The 22,808-nt window shown below is 41.8% G+C and overlaps 1 protein-coding gene across 2 annotated transcripts in view; it reads left to right on the top strand.

Moving 5' to 3' along the window:
• The window catches only part of LOC119650737 (nucleolysin TIAR-like), a 360,280-nt gene that overhangs the window by 208,443 nt on the left and 129,029 nt on the right, over window positions 1-22,808 (top strand). For both annotated transcript variants that reach the window (XM_038053800.1, XM_038053801.1), the window contains one exon: window positions 10,912-11,002. In XM_038053800.1, the coding sequence (XP_037909728.1) occupies window positions 10,912-11,002 (91 nt within the window). The remainder of the gene's footprint in view (window positions 1-10,911; window positions 11,003-22,808) is intronic.

Raw genomic sequence — 22,808 nt, 5'->3', positions numbered from 1 at the left:
ATTGATCATAGGAAAATCAAGAAGTTCTCAACGAAGAGCCAAAATCTATTATGCCAATAGTGGCACATACCACACAGTCAGCTTATGAGCAATCAAAACAGTGTGGAAGAATGTAGGGATCGTCTAGCGAATCAGTGGGCATTTAAAGGAGAAAGTTACGCTGGCAATTTTGGGCAAGATCTGAAAGTTTGAATGATGGGAACCAGATGTCGCCATGACGACATAAAGACAGTCGAGACATTATTCATTATCTTCGGCCTTAATAAGGAATTCCAAACATCTCTGCATCTTGACCTACGTTATCGCTTCAATTGAGGAAAGGTTTTCCATCTATCCTTCTTCTACCATACATATACCGATTAAGTAACTCGCCAACTACAGCCTATTTAGCTGGATTTCATCCACGGCAAACCCGTTGTGGTATTGCTAATAGATTTCATTGTGTTACAAGCTCAAAGATCGCCCATCCTAGTGTGCAGTGCCAAACATTTTTCCAAAGATTCTTCTCTCGAACGTGGCTAAGAGTTCGTAGGTTGCCAAAAGCCCAAGTCTCCGAAAAATACACGAAAACTGAAAAGATGATTATTTTGTACAGTAAGAGCGTTGACCTTATGGTGAGATGCTTTGAGCGGAATAGTTTTCGTAAGCCCAAATAGACTCTGTTGGCTACCAACAAAGGTGTGTGGATTTCGCCGTATCTTTTATCGGTTGCGATTTTCTATAAAATTTTCAATAGTTCTAAAGCTTCCTTTCCTTCCTTTATTGTTTTGAGTTGAACTTGCTATTTGATATTGTTATTATTTTCGTTTTTGATTCTGATGTTAGTCTTGTCTTCACAAATGTGCAGATCTCACACCGTCTGGTTACCCCGGATGATGACAGTTTTTATACCACAAATTGGTCATCAGTATAGCCCAGAAACTTCGGTTCCAAAGCTAAGTTAGAAAAGTGTAAGAGACCGTTCTTGATAATGAAAGGTGTAGAGAGTTATTCTGCTGCTCTTATCTGGCCTCGCACGCTGAAAATATCCTCCTAGTCAGTGCTGTTAATATAGTCATGGTGCTTATATTCTGATAGTTTTTTCATACATTTCCAGACGAAGAAAATCTGGATGTTTTGGACGTTTTGGACTAGCAAGAGAGAGGAGAAACACATAGATGGTACTCGGCTCCTCCCACAATTGCTACAATGAGTCATATCGTCCTTTGTATATTTGAGGCGGTTATCACTGTTCCAAACCTTAAGAGAGTTAATGAATCCGTTGGTGTAACTCTTGGCTGCCATATTTAGCCAATTCGACTCTAATTCCTTTGGCTCCTGGTGACTTATGATTCTTAAGTCGATGAATTGCATGGCCCGTTTCTTCTGTGCTTGGTGCGATATTTCATCACCATCATCGTCCGTCATGTTCAGTTAGTGGGACCTTCGATTCATCCATACTCTGGTTGTTGAGTGGTTCATCAAAGTATTCAACCATATGGTCAGAAGTCTGCTTGTACTTTTTGTCTCGACATGATGAGGATCTGAGGACCGACTTGTTGACCGTCAGGAAAGTCCGAATTGAACAGGCTGCTTTTCGTTTTACATAATAGATCTCATTATATATGCGTGTGGAATGCCTTGTCTTTGTGCACTTCGCAAAGGCAAGATGTGGATAGAAATCAATGTTATCAATAAGTTTCGTTTGGTTGTCGATTTCACTGGATGGCATAGGCCGCAATTCAATTTTTGTCTTTTCTGAATGTGTGAAATGCCCGCCGCAATTGCCTCTTTCTAGTCGATAATGGTATCTACCTTGCATAAAAATAGATATAACGATGACACATAGGAGTCCTTTTTGACATATTTTTATTTCCACATTTTGAACAAAACACAAAGGTCAGCATAATACGTACACTCAAATGACATTGAGTATCTTGCCACCGCCAGAACAGAAATAAAAAAAATAATGACATCTTTGATACTCCCTATATGAATGCAGGATACACCAGATGCAAGCTGATTAACGGGGTTAAAAGCTGCATCGTTCGCCAATAATCTTAATCGCGTTATTGTGATCAGTACAGAATTAGCTAGAGACGTTTTTGACTTCTTCGAAGACAGTTCCAAGCCCGTTTGCGAAAAGGGGGAGAATTGGCCAAGTGGACCTGGACCTGCTAAATCTAATGGGCTAGTATCTACCCTAAACCCATTGTACCTTATAACTTCCACTTACTGCCCCTTACGTTTTAGAATTCAACTGCCTTGTGGGCCAGCAAACTAAAAATTTCGAATCTATATATGTATATATCTATACTTTGGGTGTGGTGTCGAGAGTCTCTATAATGCTCACTTCCTCCAATTTGTGCAAAAGTTCCAGAGCCATTAATTGGACATTTTTGGGTTAAACGTGGTGGAATGGTCAAACTGTGGGAAGCACTTCTCACCTCCTTACGCCACTGAATTATCATATGTTGAAAATATTAATAATAATAATAATTGGCGCAACAATCCATATTGGATCAAGGTCTTGAAGTGTGTTAGGGTACTTCATTCAAGACCGTGTAGGAGGCAACATGGTCAGCATTGCGCTCGCCCGAGATTATTATCCTGATTTGACTCAGGTACTCATTCACAGCTGGGTCGACTGATATCAGACGTCAAATCACGATACAAATCCCGTTGCCACCAGTGAGATTTGGACTGCGACCTTCCGTAGGACAGCCTTGTACTCTAACCACTCACCTATCTGGACACTTTCTGGAAATTCTAAGCTAATTTGCGAGTATGCTAATGGCCATGCCAACAAGGTATCCCCTCATTTTCTGGCACCCGCCTCCGGATCTGATACTGACCAGATTGAGAAACATTTCAACAGGACCAACGGAAATCAAAAGAAGGCTTTGGGAGGCGACCATGATATATTTTCTGAATGCCAAGGTGGGCTTTAACAATAACTCTTTCCGAACGTCTGAAAACGCAACCAAGTTTAAGTGCTCATATCGAGAACAGGTTTATAAATTTCTGCACCGTTCACTGCTTCGTTATCGCACATTATTCAAGCACAGAGCTTGGAACAAATTTAGCCTTGATCGGCGGCTTACGAACTTACAGCAAATTTAGGAGTATGCACGTGCGAGAAGAGACCGAGAACCTTAGCCCTGAAATTATCAGCTTTAGAATATAAAATAATAAAGATTCCAGTGGGCCGATTAAGGACGATATTGATCAGCTCCTTCTTTATGAAAAAAACTACCGGCTTTCGGTTTCAATCAGGGTAGAGGCAATTTATCTGACGCTGCGTCTGCCTCTGCCCTAGAAGCAGCATGGCCGAATTGGCTGCTGGGTGTTGTTTGCACATTTATGTATAAGCTATGATACACCGTGGATATGAATTATATTCGAGTCAAAAGCCGCTTAGCCCGAAGCTGGTCTAAATTTCATTTTAAGGATATCTTCCTGTATGACAAGATATGAAGTCAATGGACCTTGAATAGCAGTCAAAGGACCTTAGATAAAGCTGAGGTATGTATCCAAGGATGCGTCGGAGATGAGCAGGCTAACTTCTGCTCTGGATTCTTCGGCGCTGGACTTTTCCATCTTTTCGTAAACATCTTGACTTCCATGATAACATTTGTAGGCCCTGGATTTGCGACGGTAAACACAGTCGAACTGAAGGTAAACTCCGACAGTACCAAAGTTTTTTGTTCGACCCGTCCTTGTAATCTGTCTCCATATAATACATTGATGAGCAGTGCATTAAATGTGTTGATCAATTTTTGTATCTAGTAAGCGCTCGCTCTCCCGATGGCTGAATCGAACTGAATATCTTTCGAAGTGTTGACAGCACAAGATCCACCTTCGTCATTTGGACTGAAATTTGGAAATGTAGCTGTAGCCTCAAGTTAAGACCGTTTAGTGCTAATGCTTTGTCTGGTTTCTTACATGGGAGTACACTTGGAAAGAATTCTACCTTTCGATTACGGTATGTTCGTCAATAATAGCCAGACTCCATTTTAAGTAACGGTAGTTTAGCAGCGAAACTTCGTCTACCAACCGCCAGTCTCTAATCAACTATAACATTTTAGAAGCACAAATTGATTGGTCATTTGCTTCATTCCTTCTTGGTTGGACGAACTTTGGAGCAGACTCCACCCTCGCAGCTATGTGACCTACTGAAGCTATGTGACTGAAGTGCTTCTCTCCTCTAGGATTGTATTTGCTACTGCCGTAACAAATATGTTCAACCTTCGCACCGCAATCTATTTAGAGTTCAAGAAGACTTGACCCCGTCGGTGAAGGACCCAGAAACTTATAGGGTATGAGGCAACTATGGTGCTTCTTTCTTACCAGGTGCTAGGCACAGAAGTTTTTACTGCATGGTGGCTTTTCAGTATTACGGTTTTAAGGATCCCTTGTTGCAAAAAATCCTGTCCCCCTGTACTTATCCGATAATACAAATATTGAAAAACTGTACTTATGTCCCTTGTACGAAAAAATGATTACGGTCGTCCTGCAGCTTTGTCAGCCTCGTTGTTCGTACCTATGTTAAACAATCTACATTCAGTAGGATTCTTCCCATCTCTCGTCGAAAGTTCCGCTTTCTTGCTTTTTATTCCCATTTTTAGAAGCTTTTGCTTTTTTCATTCTCATTTTTAAGAAGCAGTACAGTTCGCAGTACCTTCCGCTGCCGAGGTTGTGAACTTCGCTAGGGGTCTAGTCTGCAAGAATCCGTTTCCAGAGCCAGTAAACCAGTTTTTCTTTCTTCTTGGTCGACAAAAGAGGAGGTTTAAACGGCAGCTAAAGTTTTCTTCTGCCTAGCCTTCCTCTTCCAAACTGTCCTAGCCTTTGGTTTTCTATTTAGTTAGTAAACGGTAGACACTAAATGGAGGATTTTCACTGAAGTGGAGAGCATTGCTACCACAAATTTGTCTTTGGGGGAACATGAATCATGTGCAGGTCATCAAATTTTCGGTCGCGACTTGACTAAAAGTTTGGGGCCCCTTATCACTTGGTGGGTGATCCGTTGTTTCCACATTCATTTATTGGACAGTCGAATGTAGTAGTGGGCTACTTTAAGCTATTTCACCACGATATCGTGGTGTGCGAAGGGAGGAGAACATAGTTATTCGCGCGTAGTTTGAATTCAACAGATTTCACTATATCCGTTAAATTATTGAGTAACTAGCTCTGCTATTCGCTGCCTTAGAATTTCTGTCTATGCAGGCAGGTTTTTATTCTGTCTTAGGCGATTGGAATTAGTAACAGGCAATGCTGAACTTCTCTACCATACCGTTTTCGGGGGCATGATCACAAATAGAGCAAGCTGAAAGCCTCAATGACAGCCCTTTAGGTATGAAAGGTTTTGTGTATCTCTAATGTAAGAATATTTGAGTGAAGCATAGTTCTGTTTCTATGTAGCTCGTAATGTTTATGCGTCTATTCTTCGCATTAGTGTACTTCTGACATTCATGGCTCTTGATTGCAATAAATTTACACAAACGAGAGAAACTGTAACTGTTATACTACATACATGGTGCACCAAACTTAGCATATTACTGTACATATGTTTCTAGGGTGAACTTAAGGAAGGGTTTTCAGTCAACTTCAAAACATATTGTAACGTATAATTTAATACATATTAACTTTATTTATTTATTTTATTTATCCTATATTACGTTTAATACTTCAACCTTTCTTTTCTTCTCTCCTTCCTCCTTTCTTTCAATATTTTCATATATTATTATTCCGCGTTATCATAATCTCAGTGGATGCCGGATTTTACCTAATACTAGCATTAAGTGCCAAGCGTTAAGGTTCGAACGATCCAACCTACTGAAAAGGTAAAGGGGCGCTGGTGATGGTGGCCGATGATAGATTAGTGAGAGAATCGATCGAGAACACCCCGCAACATCGAACACGTATGCTGAATGGTGTACTACTGCATGGTTTGAACCAGGAAGTCAAGGGAAGCCGTGAGGGATTTACGTGGAATATCTGTAGCTGACAATTTTATGGAAACTACAACCACTCGCTTGAGATGCCAAATTTCTTTGATCTTCTCCACGCATTTGCGTTCAATTTTGGTATTATAGGGAATAGCAACCTTAATAATATGCGCAAACCGACTGGTCTTTTCAACTAAGCAATGTCAGGCTTGTTGTATGGAATGTGGCGATCAGTTAGAACTTGCCGATTCCAATACATGCGTAAGCAAGACTATGAAGCACTGCCTGCGGCTCATATTGGTAAAGCGGACATGTACCCATGATCACCATACATACAGTATTGTGCTTGTTGATGTATTGCACGGGTGCACAGTACAGCCAGAAATTAGAAAGTCCAACGTCTCTAACACCGAACCGCGCATTCAGTACTAGCCGTTCTCGATCTGCTTTTTCATTATGAGCTTTTTATGAGCTAGGGTGGTGACCACGCCGTTCTGAACGGCATACATAAATCGCTCTATCTCAGCAATGAGCTCTCCAGCACACATCCATCTGTTCGACCAATGCAAATCGACAAATGGCTGCCAAACGCAATTCACGTGTTTACTGTGTATTGCCTTCGACTTTATCGATCCGCTCTTGGTCCGATTTCACCCCGCTCAGAGCATTGAAAGATTGATTTTTAAAGTGGATTCAGCACACAGTCTGCCTTACAGACGTTTGCATGGAAGGGACTCGCCTGCTTTCTGCTGTAAAAATAAGCGCGTAGCGAGCCGACTTGGCGATCATGCTGTGCCGGCACGTCAAGCACGCCCTTGCCTCCGTTATCACAACATCCGCTCCACGGCGGAGTTTGCATGTTGCATTCGAAATTTGGATTTTCTAGATCAATCTTTGTTCCCGGAAATATTCCAAACGCATACGCCAGTGAAAGGATAGCGAATACGTTCAGTGAAATTATTTTATTCTTTCTCGAGGTGCGATTTCAGCACAGTTTTACGTGCAGTTTTATTTGTAGAAGCCTGAACACTTGGATGTGGGGGATAACGGCATCGTTATGACCTTTGCGGATGGCTTGAATTCTCTTGTCTAATCCGAATTCCATTCGAATATCACGGCTGAACAACAAACTTTTAAGGTTGCCGTCAGTACCAGCACACAGTTTATTGTCATCTAAGTTTATCAAGTGTGCCAGCTTGCACTTAGCACCTAGGCCAAATTTGATTGTAAAACCATACTTTTTAGTATAATTCAGAAGTCATAAAAGGTGTTTAAGTGCCATGCAAAACTATAGAGGACTCAACGAATCCCTCTGGAAGATGCCTCCGTATATAGATAGCCTCCGAGGTATTGGCACACTCAGCTATCGCCAAAACCTTTATTATTGGGATCAATGGGACGCAGACGTTGAACATCGTTTGGCAAGGTATACGAGACACTATTGAAAACCTTCGCAATCGATATAGTAGCTAAATAAATTTCTATGACCTCTAGTTGGCTGTCCTCCAACAACCGAGTCGATAATGAGTTGCTCCTTGTAACCCCTTGACTTAACTCGGCAGCCCTTCTGCTGCTTGGAAAATATGTTGTTGGTCTCGAAGTACGCATTAACCATTCAACTATAATGGATGCGCATCGTGTCTTTCTAGGGAGAAGCTAGGTAATTCTCGCAGTGGTCGACTAATGACCTGATTTGTGCTATGTGCCAACCGACTGTGTATGCTGGTAAATTTTTATACCAAATATTTTCCATCCGCATTAGTCCACAGCCGAGATGCAATCTCATCATTGATTTGAGATAGAATTCTCGGAGTTGCTGCAGATGCATAGAACCTGAGAATAGCTGGTCAATGCAAAGGATCTATTTTCGAGAATATATAGAATATACAGAATTTACACGCACTTTGGAACTCGTCGGTAACCTCAGGTGAACGGAGGAGAGGAGTGCTTCGGCGAGTATTGAAAGTGTTGCCTGCCTGCCTGTGGTGTTGCTGACGCTGCGGTCGCTGCCCTCATCGATTCTTGGTTGACACTTTCCGTGATGACCTTAAGTCGAACACGCTCCCTGATAATGAGCGGGATTATGATGCTGGATAATAAAATAATAAAGCGGTGCTGGTTCTGGGACTTGTTGCACAGTCGTGTCGAGGAATTGCGAGAAACCATTGACGAATCTTTGTTGAAACAAGGCGCGGTAAGGTGTTGTACCTATTCTCGCCGTTATGTCGTAGTAGGAGGGGATGATAAAGACGTTCATCTCCTCAGTTCACTTCACCCGCTGCCTATGCGATCTTGCTGAAGTAGTCGCCACAGATTGTAACCCGATCGGTTCAACACAATTTTAGTTATGCTTTCCACCAGTTGAAAAAACTTGGTTTCATAAACACATCAACATGTCGTGTGCTCCTCAATCTGCTGTAACTTGGTAGATATTTTGAATTTGGGTCTAAAGTTTCTACAGTTAAAAAAAAAAGTGGCTTTTGGAAACAGTCGTTAAGGAAAACTCCCTTAAACAGTTATCCATGTGGAGGAGATTTTGAGGCGTGGGCCCCGTATAGCCTCATGATTTTTTTCAGATTTTAATGTTCAGTGGTTTCTGAGAATGGATCCGTGAAAAAATGATCAATTATCACCAGCGCATTAGCCCCCTTTTATTTCAAATGTAAAAATTGATGCACGATTTGGAAAGTACTAGTCATGGCCTTCGCTTTAATACCCGACGTGACTATATTTGGTGATGCACCCGCACCCCCGTCCGCTACTAAACTTAGAATGATGTTACTCGCTGCATGCCAGGAGGTTCACAGCTCCCACCCTCCTTTCGAATTTTGAATCAATAGAAGTAACCGTTTCTGAGAAAAAATGCTGCGACAGATGGTTAGGCAGACAGACAGACGAGCGGACAGAAAACCGACTTTAATAAGGTTTTCTTTTACATAAAACTTGAATTACGCGACCAGTTTTCGGAAAAGCCGGTCGCTAATAGATGAAAAACTTTGGTTAAATTGAAGAAGAACTTTCTAATAGGCGAGCGACCAAGTAGAACCAGCTTTCGATGTTCCATCCATGAATGCACATGTGTAAACTTCGATGTCCCTTCCGGGGGAACACAAGGTGCACTCCCCGTTGATGTGGTCGAAATCCTTTAACAAATCAATGGAAAGCAGATGGCGCGGAGATGTAAACTCCACGCACTGTTCCCAAGGGCGTTTATCTGATCAACACGGGGTTAGGATGGGACAGAAACGAACCTTTTTTAACGGTTATACTTTCAAGGTGTTCCATCACACATATCTGGGTTGCTTTTCTCGTTATGATTATAAAAGAAAAACGAGCAGGTTTGAAATTCGGAAATAGTCTGTTATGAGTCCGACGTCTTTAGAGAGATCTTTAGAGTCTAATTTTCCCTAACGAATTCTAATGGAGCTTCTTACGCAAATACCTTGAGTCGACTTTATCACTTCATAAATATAATCCACTGATGAATTCTATTTAAGCGTTCACGGATAATTTTAATTTGAATAAAACACCATTCATTCAGTTCCGCTCCCGAATGGCTCCTGCAAACCTCTCACTAAATACCTACTCAGTCATCCATAGTTTAGAAAATGCTCTAAATCCCTTAATACCTGGGAGCGATATATATGTACGTGGCTTGAGTAAGTAGTTTAGTTTCGCCGTACGACCAAGTTTCTCCCTCAATCCCGATAGTTATTATGAATACGTACAACTGCAAATACGACATTACCCAGATTACCTGCTTGCTACCTGTCACGGAGGAATAAACGAACTGAAAACTATTTTTCCTTTGACAATGAAAACGCTATTAATACTCGCCGCAAAACCACAATATCTGAGGTACGAGTAGGGAGCAGTATGCTAAAGGGAAAATAAATAGGGCGACATACTTTGATGGTGGTCGTAGTAAACCTTAATGTTTCAATTAAAATTCCCCTGTTGGATATATGAGCGAAAATATAATAACAAAATTCCTGCCTTCTCGGCATCACTGTACATAGTCGGGCGAGTGCTATATGAATGCACAGTTTCCACTCGGCACAGTACCCCGACGGAGTAGTACTCTATAGTTCCTACCTGCCTGCTACCTTTAATATCAATCCTGTCTAATATTTTCCTTGTGTCTCGTGTATTTTAACCGTAGAATACGTAATTTCGCTTCCTTTTGAAACTCTTACGCACGAGATAAAGTATTTGTAATATGCTAATGAATATTTAAGAGGCAGTATTTACATTGTTCACTACGCCGAGAATTTCGAATATGCGATAAAAAGTAATAAGAGAGGGGGCAGGCCCGGGGGACGGTTGCCTTCAACCCTGTGTAAATCTATGTAAGCCTACCGAAGCTCGGGGTGGCTGAGTATTGCCACCTGCAAGGATTTCCTCCAGGATATAGAGGACTTCTCTGCGTAACAAGCAAATTGTTTTCTAATTTGGAAGTCAGCGGCTTATGGTATTGCGGGAGATTTACGGGAAAGTGTGCATTGGTTGTGGGGACCGCTTTCGGGGGATATGACCTCTTTGCACGGGAGATCATTTATGCCACGGTCGCAGTTAAATATAGTGTTGAACTCATACAACTTTAACCTTCTCAAGAAATTAGTTGACCCTTTCTTAGAAGTTGCAGATTTTTTTTTTGAGCTCTTCTTCCGTCTCCGATACTGACAACACCATTCAGGCCTAAGGACTTCAATACCCATCTGTACTCTCAGTTACATATAGGCGCCCCAACTATACAATTGGGCTTCTCGTTACAGATTTATATCTGCAAATTTCACTCGTATTACTCATAAGCTAATATTTACGTGCAAATGGTAATGTTAATGTTAAATGTCGTCTATTTTTCGTGTAATTGGCCGCTTGGGCGACCGAGCACAAACATTCAGGCTCCTTTGTTTGATTTTGGGTATATTATTTGGCAAAAGAGGAAAATTGACGAGAATTTTTCTGTTTTATTTTTTTGCAGGATGTTAAGGCTACTGCTCCGGTAGCAGCGGTGACACAACCAACAATAGGATCCATTCCAGCTATTCAGCAGCCTAAAATTGATACAAGCAGTAAGTGTTCTTTTCCTGTGTTATTATATTTGTTCTAGTTGTTATAGAGTACCTAAGATAGGGGTATTACGTTTTATTGATATTTGATTATTGCGCACTGATACTGGTCAAATGAAACGGCCACGACGGCAATTTTTCGGGATATTTGGCAAATTATATGTAAATTATTTTGTACAGCTGCTTTTGGAGTGGGCATACCACTTAATCGTGAATTCAAATTCAACAAATAATCCAATCCGAAGAATAGATACGCTCAGAATATATTATGTATATTAAATATTCTAATCACCGAATGTCAGTTACTGCCTTAAGGTATCTGCTCGGTCGTTAATCTCCCAGTTTCTATTTGGAAATTTTCTTTTTGTGCTTCTGAAAGTGGAAGATAAAGGAGATGTTCCAAATGGCGCCCAATGTAGGCTCATCGCTAATAGTGACTTCTATCTTTACAATAGGTCTAGATTCATAGTCGCGCAGTTTTTCGAGATTTTGCCAAAAGTGCCTGTATATGACAGTAATTCCTTTCTAAGATATTTTGAAAACAAGGTGGGATGGTTCATTGCTAGCAACAACTGCGAGTCTTTCGCCACTTGACCTTCATTAACAGGTCCTTATTCGATATTAAAAGATTGCTCTTTTTTAGAGGGCAGATCTGTTTTAGTGGGGAAAGCCATATGTTACGGTGTACGGTGTCCGGTGTCTTGAACTTGAAATTATTATAATTTGCGGCAGTTTCTGCTTGACCAGTACAATACTGGATTCATTTCCCACTGCACTACTCGAAATTTGTGGATTACAAAAGCGTATGGTCTGGAGTCTGGGGATCGAGGTTATACGAATCAACAAATTGATTTAGAGGTAATAGACAGAAAGCTTTTTACCGCGTGTCACACGCACTTATCTGCTATGCTATACGGCAGTATCTAGTATCAGAAGAAGTCATGCACTGGTTGCTCTATCACGATCGGGAGGGCAACGTGCAAATTGCGGCTGGTGTATCAAAATCCTTCGTGTCTCTGACCCTGTTCATCCAGAAAGCACCCTCTCACCACTCTTTGTTGTTATTACGGAGGTTGTAACACGGGATATCCAGTGTCTGGCGCCCTATACACTGATTTATGCAGATGATGTTTTCCTAGCGTCTAATACCAAAAATTATCTCGAGAAACTTGCTCAAAAATGGAATGATCCCCTCATGCAACATGCTCTTAGATTGAATCTGAATAAAACTGAATTTTTGATAACCGATCCTAATAAACGGGTCCACTCCTGACGTTCTTTGTGATCGACTTAGCAATGAAAGTCTCAAATCCAAATTTGCGCAGCGTCGTCCATCCTGTCGCCCTCTATGGTTCTGAGTGTCGGCCGATAATAAAAGACAATGATCTTGCGGATGGAGACGAAGGTTTTGTGTTGGACTAGTGGCGTGACGTGCCTTGATCACATGCGAAATGAGGACATCTGCGATCCCCCCATTGTTGCACCAATCGTGGAAAAATTGCGAGAGATGCCAGAAGATCACCCGAAACAACGGTGGCTTGATATGCTTGATCTGTGGCTTCATTCAGATCAGGCTTTTGACCCACCCTCCAAGACAAGCCTCCGTCACTCCGTCACTTATAAGAAGCCTCTTTTGTTTTACGTTAAGTTGGCCACAGAAAGTCTTCTTCTTGTCTGCGTAACACAATAGTATTGAAAATTACTTATTTTAGTCGAGAACCTCGTGTACTAGTATATATTATATTCACTGAACGCAATGATTTCAAGACTGTATACTGAGAATTCCAAATCTGACTATGCCATGCAATGGAACTCACGGTCCAAATATGGCTGACGAGGGAGTTGCCTCAGTAGGGCAGGATTGCGGGCGTCTCAGGATATCATGGGTGAAGTTAAAGCGGATTTTAGCTATATATCATACGAGGTAGGATGGTTAGTTGGCAAATATGATTTTCTTCCTGATTTAACTCTCCTTTATTTATTATTCCCATACATGTGAAAGTGGGGTTAATTTTTTTTCATCAAATTTAGTCATGTGGGGCATCAAATGAAAGGGCTCGATTAGTACTTCTCGAAAATAATCATGTTTCTGATATAGGATTGAATACAGTGAGGTCTCAAAATGAGTGCCCCAAAAAGTAAAACAGCTCTCGTCCAGTTATTTGCATAAATAAAGTTAATAATAGTATATTTTCATATTCTAGGAATTTACTCAGCAACCTCCTTAAGTTCATCCTAGAAGTACAGAATTTGGCCAAATCCAAGTTATAGATGGTTAAATTTTTCCAATTCACGCATTTTACAACGTGTATGACGTCATCATTACATATCAATTCATCAATTATATAACAAAGTGAGCTCATATGAATGGGGGGACTCAATGAAGCGTTTTGTTTTATTTTTTTAGTCTTTTGCATATGAATATCAATTACTCCCGACAGACATATGTGTGTATGTTGGTATATGTACGTTGAAGTTTGCGGGTAGTGTCTAATTCACATAGACATATTTTCACATTAAACCAGCGGTATTCAGTATACGTACTTTGTATGAACATATGCATGGTTTTATCTTTGTGCATAAAAAATAATAAAATCGGAAATCTGGGTACGGTAAATTTATCTACGTGCATGATATATACAGTATTCGGTGATAGGCAGTTTTTTTTAGTGTGAGGACAATATCTATGTCTGTAATATGTATGCATGTCTTGTAGTTTAGAAAAATATGAAGGAATGCATATACGGATGGAAAAATATGCGTAAAAGTTTGTTACATAAGATGAACTCAAAACCGTTATACCCGAAACGCGAGCTTCCGGTATTCTGACTTGTTGTCCGTCGTCAGGGTTGCACCTGAGTACATTAAACCGCGCGGACGTAAAAAGCTTGCAACTGGTCAGTCTAACTTCCTTTCTACCAAAAGAACTGGTTTGGATTGGATTGTAAGGGATATATACATCCAAAGGCCGCCACTTATCTGTAGGCAATTATGCTCACATAATAATTTTATCCGTTTGGGCGAAAACCCAATTGGATCAGCGCCTTAAAGTGCGTAAGAGTACTTCATCCAAGGTCGCAACGGTACTACCACACTGTTGGAGGCAATGTGGTCAACATTGCGTTCGCCTCAGATTATTATCCTAATTCGCAGCTGAATCGACTGGTATCCGACATCGAGTCGTGACAACAAATCCCTATGTCACCAATGGATTTCAACAGTGATCTTCTGCTACAACAGTTCTTAAGCGGCGAAGTCTATGACACTGCTGTACAATTCCGAAGCTCTGCGATTTCCGCCATCCACCAATACGTAGCTCAAGCCCGGAAGACCGGCAGCGTGTTACATGGCTATGGCACAGTATTCTTTACCAACGGATCAAAGATGTCTGTAGAGTCGGCGCAGGAATTTTCTTGAAGGCGGTCTCCCAGTGCCCATCAGTGTATTCCAAGCTGAAGTACTGACAATACTGAAAGGCTGTCGATTGTTGGCCGTAAGCGTAACGTAGCCTTTCTGGCCGCAGCAAAGCGGCCATTAAGGCCTCTTACTTAGTGACGGCATCCTTCAGGCTGGATGAGCAATGCAAAAATGCACAGTTTGGGTGTAACGCTCACGGTCACCCTCTTTTGGTTTGTCGGTACCTGGTTTTGGCAGTCTTTCGGCGGATCTTGTATGTGTCTCGCTGGCGACTATCAAGGACGGAATCTATTTGCACTACTTAACAGTCGTGGACCTCAGATGGCGAAGACTTATCACCTGTGGAAAGTCAAGGACTATTTGGATCGCTTATAATAGAATTGGATCGCTTATAATAGAATTCGATCGCTAGAAGTCCTGTGGCAGACGCGCGCAAATGCATACAAGAGTACGGTGGTCCGCACGGGGCAGTGACCTATAGGGGACCATGCAGCAATATCTTACAATTCACATTGCCGAAGCTGCGGAGAAGAGGGAGAAACCCTCAAGCACTTCTTCTGCGATTGCCGAGCTCCAGCTAGAGTCAGACTGCGGACACTAACCATTGTTTGAGGAGCTCAGAGAGATGTCTGACAGAAGATCTGGAGATCTGAGCCGACTGGACTCTGCCCTCGTGTTTTCATAACAGCGGTCATGCTCTTAGATGTTTGCGGTATTGAAACGGCCCCCCACAGCGCTAATTAGGCTACTTGGAGCCACTAATTACCTTACACCATTCGAATCTGTTCGGAACATCTAGTAGTGTCATCAGCACTAAGTAACAAAATCACATTGAGTCAGTTAATGTGATACTTAATACACTGGCCGAAATATTCCTGATGTTAATATAATATAATAACTTTTTTTCCCAAAATACAGTCTTTTGTGTCCACATGTGATATCAAAAGCAGGTCTTAATTAGTACTTACCAAATCTGGCATCAATACAGGAGTACAGACACTGGAAAGTGATCATTCCCTTCTCGGACTCATTCTCAGAACTACCCAACCCAAAAATCTTAGAAAAATCACAAGGCGGCCACTGCACAGAGCCTAGGCCCCAAAATATCATTCATACACAAAACCATTCATACGTGAAACACCGACCTTCTGGTTTTTGACTTGTTTCTTGATGCATTCTCTATTATAATCTAGAATGCTTTAAATTCAGGAAAATCTAAACAACTATCTTTCATTTGAGTTATCAACATTTTCTCCTGCCTTTGCCAACATTCCTAAATTCATCGTTTCCATTCCACGCCTGTCACTCTCTGAAACAAATAAATCAATACATGATAATTCTTCGTAAATATTTCACCCTCAATATTTCGACCCTTCCCTTCCCAAGCACTAAATAGCTAAATCAAATAAAAATCGCAAGTAATGAAAGAGAAATCCACGGTTGGAATAAATCAGTGTTGCGAAAACTAAAAATGAAAATAAAACACAACGCTCAGATTGAAAAATCAACAGGAGGTCTATGAAGTTGCTTAATGAACCCTTCCAATGGAAAATGTATGTAAGTCCGTAAACCTAGCATACTTAGCTCGAGGATTCTACGTCTGTATACAATGCAGGCAAGAAGTATTTACTCGTCTTTTGGTTCTTTCGAAATGGGGGTAAGTTTGATATTCAGGGTTACACTTTGGAAAATCTTGGGGAAATACAATATATTGTTTCGGATTAATAATAACTTTTATTTAAGTTGAGTTTGTTTTTGAAGCTGGGTTTTGGTGTTTGGGAGGGAGTCTAATTTTCATAAAGTGAAAGATTCGGACTTATCTGCTACGTAGCTGTAATCCAGTGTTCTTTCCTGATTTTGGTAACTCTGCGTCAAGGTTGCAGGGAATGTACCTCGATCTCTATTCTAGAATTGGTGAATTGTTTGGATTTTTCCTCTTTCAACGGGTTCCCACTCGCATACAATCACTTTCTATAAGTTCTGTCTCGAAACAACTTTCTCACGGTGATTTTTCCTAGGAATGTCGCGTCACGCGAGTACATCTTGCGGATGTTTACCTAAACCCATGGTTTTCCAATTTTTCAAATATTTTCCTATCGAAGAAAAAGCTTTTGCTTACTTTAGCTTACTCTGGAATGGTTTGTATCGATACAGTAGGTATTGACTTTGCTTACCATTATCGTTCCCCCGGTGCGGTACAGCATGACAAAGGGAGCAAGGGAAAACTTTTCCCGAACGTTTTTCTTTTCACTCCCGCATTCACTTTTGCATTTAGGTTCAGAATTTTATTGGAAAAAGTAGAACGTAAATATAATGGCCTAGCACTCGATGGTGAAAGTTTTCCACGAGCTATGTAAATGATAATCAAAAAGTGGAATAAGTTTTTCAACGACGATGAAACATTGAGGGGGCTGGGGTTGGGAGGAACAAAACCGTTGATGGGAGTAGTCTGAACGCCAAGAGCGCAGCTGGAGTAGTGAAGCATTTACGATTCAAAAACATGCGAAACTTGCAAACAAAACGTATTTGTACACATTCGAATGAATTTAGGGGGCAATCCCGTGATTTTTAAAGGGAGCAACTTCTCGAGTCTGCCATTCCCTTGCATACTTGATATCCTTTTAATGTAGCAACGTTTCAAGCAGGAATGTATAGTTTTTCATGTAACGCGAGCTTTCGTGTTTATTACTCCATTTGAAATTACTGTCTAACATAAAAGCCCATAGGACAGAAAGAGCTCGTTTCGTAAGAGCTTATAACTAGTGATTTCACAGGCGGGAATCCCCAGCTGGTTTCCCAGCTTAGAATATGTTGTGAACGATGAAGCCTTCTACTACGACACATTATTGACTATTTAATGAACAGAAAATAATGTGTTCCCGTAAGGCCACAGGAGGGTTGGAAACTAACTGCGTAACGTTTTTCCTCGTCAGTGGATGATATGAATCTGTACAAGCACCGACATACGAAGTAGGCAACAAAGATACAAAGATAAGTAAAATGCTTTTAATATATTCAAGTTGATGCCTAAGGACCATGATAAACGGGTGTTGACTGTAGGTTACAGTACTAAACCGTCGACTCAGAGCGCTTGCATTCCAGCAAAGACCATTTGTGAGCGGATTGACAGCAATTTAATCATACTTGCAACTAGTTTTTTGAATAATTTCATTCTTTTTCTGTAGGAAATCAATTAATATAACTCAGATAGGGCTCCTTTGAACCATTATGACCACGGAATTGTTAAACATATCGGTAGCAGGGGGATGTTTGAAAAGATTGGAAAAAGTTTGGTTGACTGAGAAAAGGATGTAATCTTTTCCCATCCGAGACCATTCTTCCCTGCTCCCTGGATATTTTGGACATTAACAAAATTGCGTGTCATGCGGTTGACAATAAGAACTGACGGATATCACTTCCATCTAATTCTATGCCATCGGCGCTTTTCGCAACTGCAGTCACAAACCAATCAACATTGTTTTCTCTGGCACACGGAGGGTAAGCACTCTGTCATACATGGTAGCTCATAGCAATGGCCCCAATACGGAATCTTGAGGAGCATCTCCTGTTATAATATATTCTTTCGCCCAATCGTCCGTCTTGTATCAGAGAAGCCTCTTCGAGAGCAATATTAACTGAGGTAAGCACCCAGGAACACACCGAGCGGTGGCGTTCCTTCTATCATGGGGATTGAATGTAGCTCCTGCGTAAGTTATTTCGGATACACTACCTGTCTACGCTATCTAAAAAACCTTTTCGAAAATGTTGTATAATCTTCCGAAAGGTGTAAATGTGGTCAATATAGGAGGATCCAGAGCAAAAACCAGCCTGCTCTCTGTCGGTTAAGCTTTCGAGGCGCTTTTCAATGCACAACAACAAAAGTAGCCATATTTCCCATAGAGAGTACCACCAGCGCGACCGCATGTACTCTATTTCAGAGCGACCTGGAGAAAAGAAGAAAGCGGAAAGAGGAGAAAGCATTCAACAGAAAACTGTCTGTCTAAAGTGAGGGTGGAGACGAAAGGTGAAACAACAAATGAAAACTCGAGGCGGCGAAGGAGGACTAGGCCACCAGCTTGGTTCATTAAATTGACGGTGGGCAGAACCTTTGGGGAAGTCCTCAGGGAAATTCACTATAATGTCCAGTCTAAAAATAGTGAAGTTAAGTCAAGGGGCTACTGGTAAGAACTCATTGGTTAACTGTTTTGGAAACTGGAGATCTTTCTGCCTTACAGGAAATGGGGGAAATCATCAAGCGTGCATGCCCATGGGCAACCATTCACCGCAGAGTCATCCTCTTTCCGAATTCTCGAGGCAAGCAACTTACAGTGTTGAAAAATCAGAATTGATTGGCCATGTATTTAGGATTCGAATAAGAGTGCCCCACCCGCTCTCTAAATATTACAGGCGATTCGTATCCTACAAATCAATATATACCAGAGAGAACCCTCTCCCTGCCGGCGCAGTTACTTATTAGGTACTGCCGTCATCTGGGTTCTACACGAAGCTTGTTCTAACTCTGTCTTTAGTAGGGAAGGACGATCCTGATTGGTGACTTGAATACCATGGCCTCTAAATAAAGCATCCTGACTGCGAGGGAACTGGAGAGAGAACTGGGCTCGTAATTTTAAACACTGGATCTATGCCAACGACGTGACCTTTTCATTGAAATCACTAGTTGCGTTAGCGTAGTGCTGACAAGTTCTGGAATTGAAATAATGAGACAATTTTTTCTATTCGCTACTGATTTTAGTTTAGTTTGCATATGCCGATGATTCCTGAATAGCTTATCGCCTTCTCCAGTGTTATACGGCAACCTACTTTATCACTGGAAATACTGCAGATATAAATTCAGTACAGATGCAGTACAGGATGAATACCAACACTAACATGAAAGACGACTGGGATTCGAACCCAGTATAACGAGATCGAATGGTTGGCGCTCAACCATCTCGACCATCACGCCTGTGTATTTTTGTGCTTCGATATTAGACCTTGCCTTATTCTTGCTTAGTTTCCGGATAGCTGAGTGGTTAGAGCACAAGGCTGTCGTACGGAAGGTCGCGGTTCAAATCTCACTGGTGGCAGTGGGATTTGTATCGTGATTTGACGTCGGATATCAGTTGACTCAGCTGTGATGAACTATACTTACTCGTCCTTTCCTCGCGCATAGTTTAAGTTAACATTGAAGCGCAGCTTTTCAACGATCATTTTCCTCAAGTAGTGTCAGGATGGTCCAAGTGGTTAGAGCTCTGGGCTGTTGTAGCGGAAGGTCGCGGTTTAAATCTCACTGGTGAAAGAGGGATTTACACCGTACCGTTACAGCCATGAATGACATACTCTCATACATTTCAAGGCCCTGCTCCAATATGGATTGCTGCACCAACGATTAATATTATTATTACTCTTAGGTATATAATGATTGATTTTGAAACGAGCTCGTGATAATCAACTTGAATTTACAGTGATAGTATTGTTTTTGGTGCGATTGGTTATAAGGACTGCCTTCGCCTTTTCTTTCTGTTCAATTCATCGATTCGTCACCATGATTCCATTAAGTTCCGCCCCTTCGGGGTACTACTGTCACACTAATGCGCTTTTGCTGGCCTGGCCATAATCTGGAAATGCAGTTATCTCAACACCAAGATCACGTTGAGGCTGCTATGTGTACTTTGTGTGTTCTTTCTGTGCTGCTACATGGGAGTAGCACATGGAAACTGAACTCCACTGCTCCCCAAAACGCTTCAAGCTTCCGCCAGTACGTGTTTACTACGTGCCATGGGAGCATGCTGGTCTGATTTCATTACAAACGAAGAACTTGTTCAGCACACAGGCCTGTCATCCATTCGCGCTGTGGCCGGAAGATGTGTGTGTATAGGTCACACATTAAGGAGGGATGGCAATTGGATTGCTGGCCATGCCAGGCAGTGGGATCTACTCTCTCAGGATGGCTGACGAGGCGGCCCAAGGGCGCTCGGCGCAGATCAGTGAGGAAACAATCTTACGGGAGCTGAAAAGTTTTCCCCGGAAGGGAGCTTTTACAGTACAACTAGTCTGCCACGTAAAGTATTTAATCTATTTTTTTGCTCCGTTGCATTTGGTTGGGTGCAAGTTGTAGCTCTTGCCAGATTTAGCAATCATCACACGACGGCCGTCTAGTGGTTATCTCGAAAAGTCCATCATGGACCTTCTGTTGCTTATATATTTGTTCAGGTAGCCTGGCTAATCGACTTTTACTTTAGTTTTGCATTTGCTAGTCTGGCGGTGCAAATTACTTCCAGACTTTTAATTACCCTTCTTTTCTACCCAAGTGATCTACTCCCTAAAAGTTAGCTAATTACTACAGGGTTAAGTAGAGCAGTCACTCGTTAGAAGAGTATATATATATATAAGCACAGCTTCCATTCATTTTTCGCTATCAAGCATCAACCTCACCTTGTAATCCCCAAACTAGAATTGGCAAAAATCCATGCATTCTAGCATGGGAGATTTATTCGTTCTCTAAGCTGGTTTGCTTCTGGATAGTAGTTTTCTACTGATACGCACCAAAAGTGTGTTAAGCTTTTGGTAGTGGGAGGTGTAAGTCGACTTGATTCAGGCATGAACAAGGCTTGCTACTGGCCTTTTTGGAATTAAAAGTGATCAGGAAATTTACCTTGTCTATCTGAACCCATCCAGACCAAAAATAACAAATCGGAAAATCGGAAGGCTTCAGATATAATATAAAAGGCTTTGTTGATCTTTCATGTCATAACATTCGGGTACACGATGTTTCCATTTATACATAGAATAGTCATACATAGTCAATTCGATAGTGTACTGACATTTTATATCATTGGGAGTAACAATTTGACGCAAAAGAGGCAACTTTGACCTACTGTAACTTAGTTTACAATGGTAGGATTTCTTCCAAGTTTTCCAGTAGGCTGCTCCATATTAAAGCCTATATTAATTCACGGTAGGGCTGACAACCCTACACGGAAAACAACTTGTTACGAAGCCACAACAGGAGCCTCGGACAGGACGGATTTTAAAACGACGGACCCGGCAGCGAACACGGAATAACGATTTACGCATTTTCTCATGGAACGTGCGGTCCCTGTACAGAGATGAAGCTGATGAGCAGCTAGCCGATACCCTGTCCCAATATAGGGCTGATATAACAGCGTTGCAAGAGATGCGATGGACAGGGACTGGTTTCCTGGAGAAGAGCCACTACACCATACATTATAGCCGTCATCCAATAAACCATGTGTTCGGAGTAGGTTTCTTAGTCGGCCAAAAAATGAAACCTGCTGTTATCGGCTTTGAAAACATAAGGGAACGGCTATGCACTCTGCGCTTGCGAGGAAAGTTCAGAAATATAAGCCTCATAAACGTTCACGCCCCTACAGAGGAGACTGCAGAGTCGGAGAAGGATACCATAGCTTACACGAAAAAAACTAATGATAACGGACTGCGGACTATTCAATTAGCAGGGTCACACGAAATAGTTGTTGGAAGTAACTGGTTTGCGCGGAAAGCGGTCCACAAACATACGTGGGCCTCTCCAGACGGGACCACTTTCAACCAAATTGACCACGTGTTGATCGAACGCCGCCACCTCTCAGCCTTGATGAATGTCAGAACATATAGGGGGGCCAATATAGACTCGAATCACTATCTCGTTGGTATGGTGCTCCGAGGTCGAATAACAATACCACCTAGAATCTCCTCTGACAATCGCAATAACCGCAATCAAAAGAGGACTTGGAGATGAAGCATCAACAAATGATCTTCACAATCACCTGAAGAACGTTATCATGGATACGGCCACAAACATACTTGGCCCCAGCCGCAAAAGGAGTCGGAACGGCTGGTTTGTCGATGAATGTAAGCTAGCAACGGAACGAAAGAATGCCGCATACCGAGTAATGTTGCATTCTCAAAGAACGCGGGCACCCGTAGAGACTTATCACGAACTCCGTCGAGCGGAGAAGCGACTTCACAGACGGAAAAAGGAAGCCTGGGAGAACCAACAAGTCTGTGAACTCGAAAAGTACAGGGAGCAACCGCACTAGGCGCGGAAGTTTTACCAACAAGTCAGCAGGATGAAGCCTTATACACCTCGATGCTCATCCTGCCAAGACAAAGAGGGAAATCTAATTTCCGACAGAATGGGAATATTAGAGCGCTGGGTTGAGTACTTTGATGAGCTACTGAACAACCAGAACATCGGCGAGTCGGAGGTCCCGCCAACTGAAGACGACGGACAAATACTGCCACCACCAAGTTTAGGAGAAACAGTCCGTGCAATTCATCGGCTAAAAAATCATAAGTCGCCAGGAGCCGATGGAATTACGGCCGAATTGGTTAAATATAGAGGCGACCAGTTACACCAAGTGGTTCATCA

The sequence above is a fragment of the Hermetia illucens genome, chromosome 3, assembly GCF_905115235.1.
Source record: "Hermetia illucens chromosome 3, iHerIll2.2.curated.20191125, whole genome shotgun sequence".
Lineage (NCBI taxonomy): Eukaryota > Metazoa > Arthropoda > Insecta > Diptera > Stratiomyidae > Hermetia > Hermetia illucens.
The sequence above is the reverse complement of the archived record's forward strand: the minus strand, read 5'-3'. Positions and strand labels throughout refer to the sequence as shown.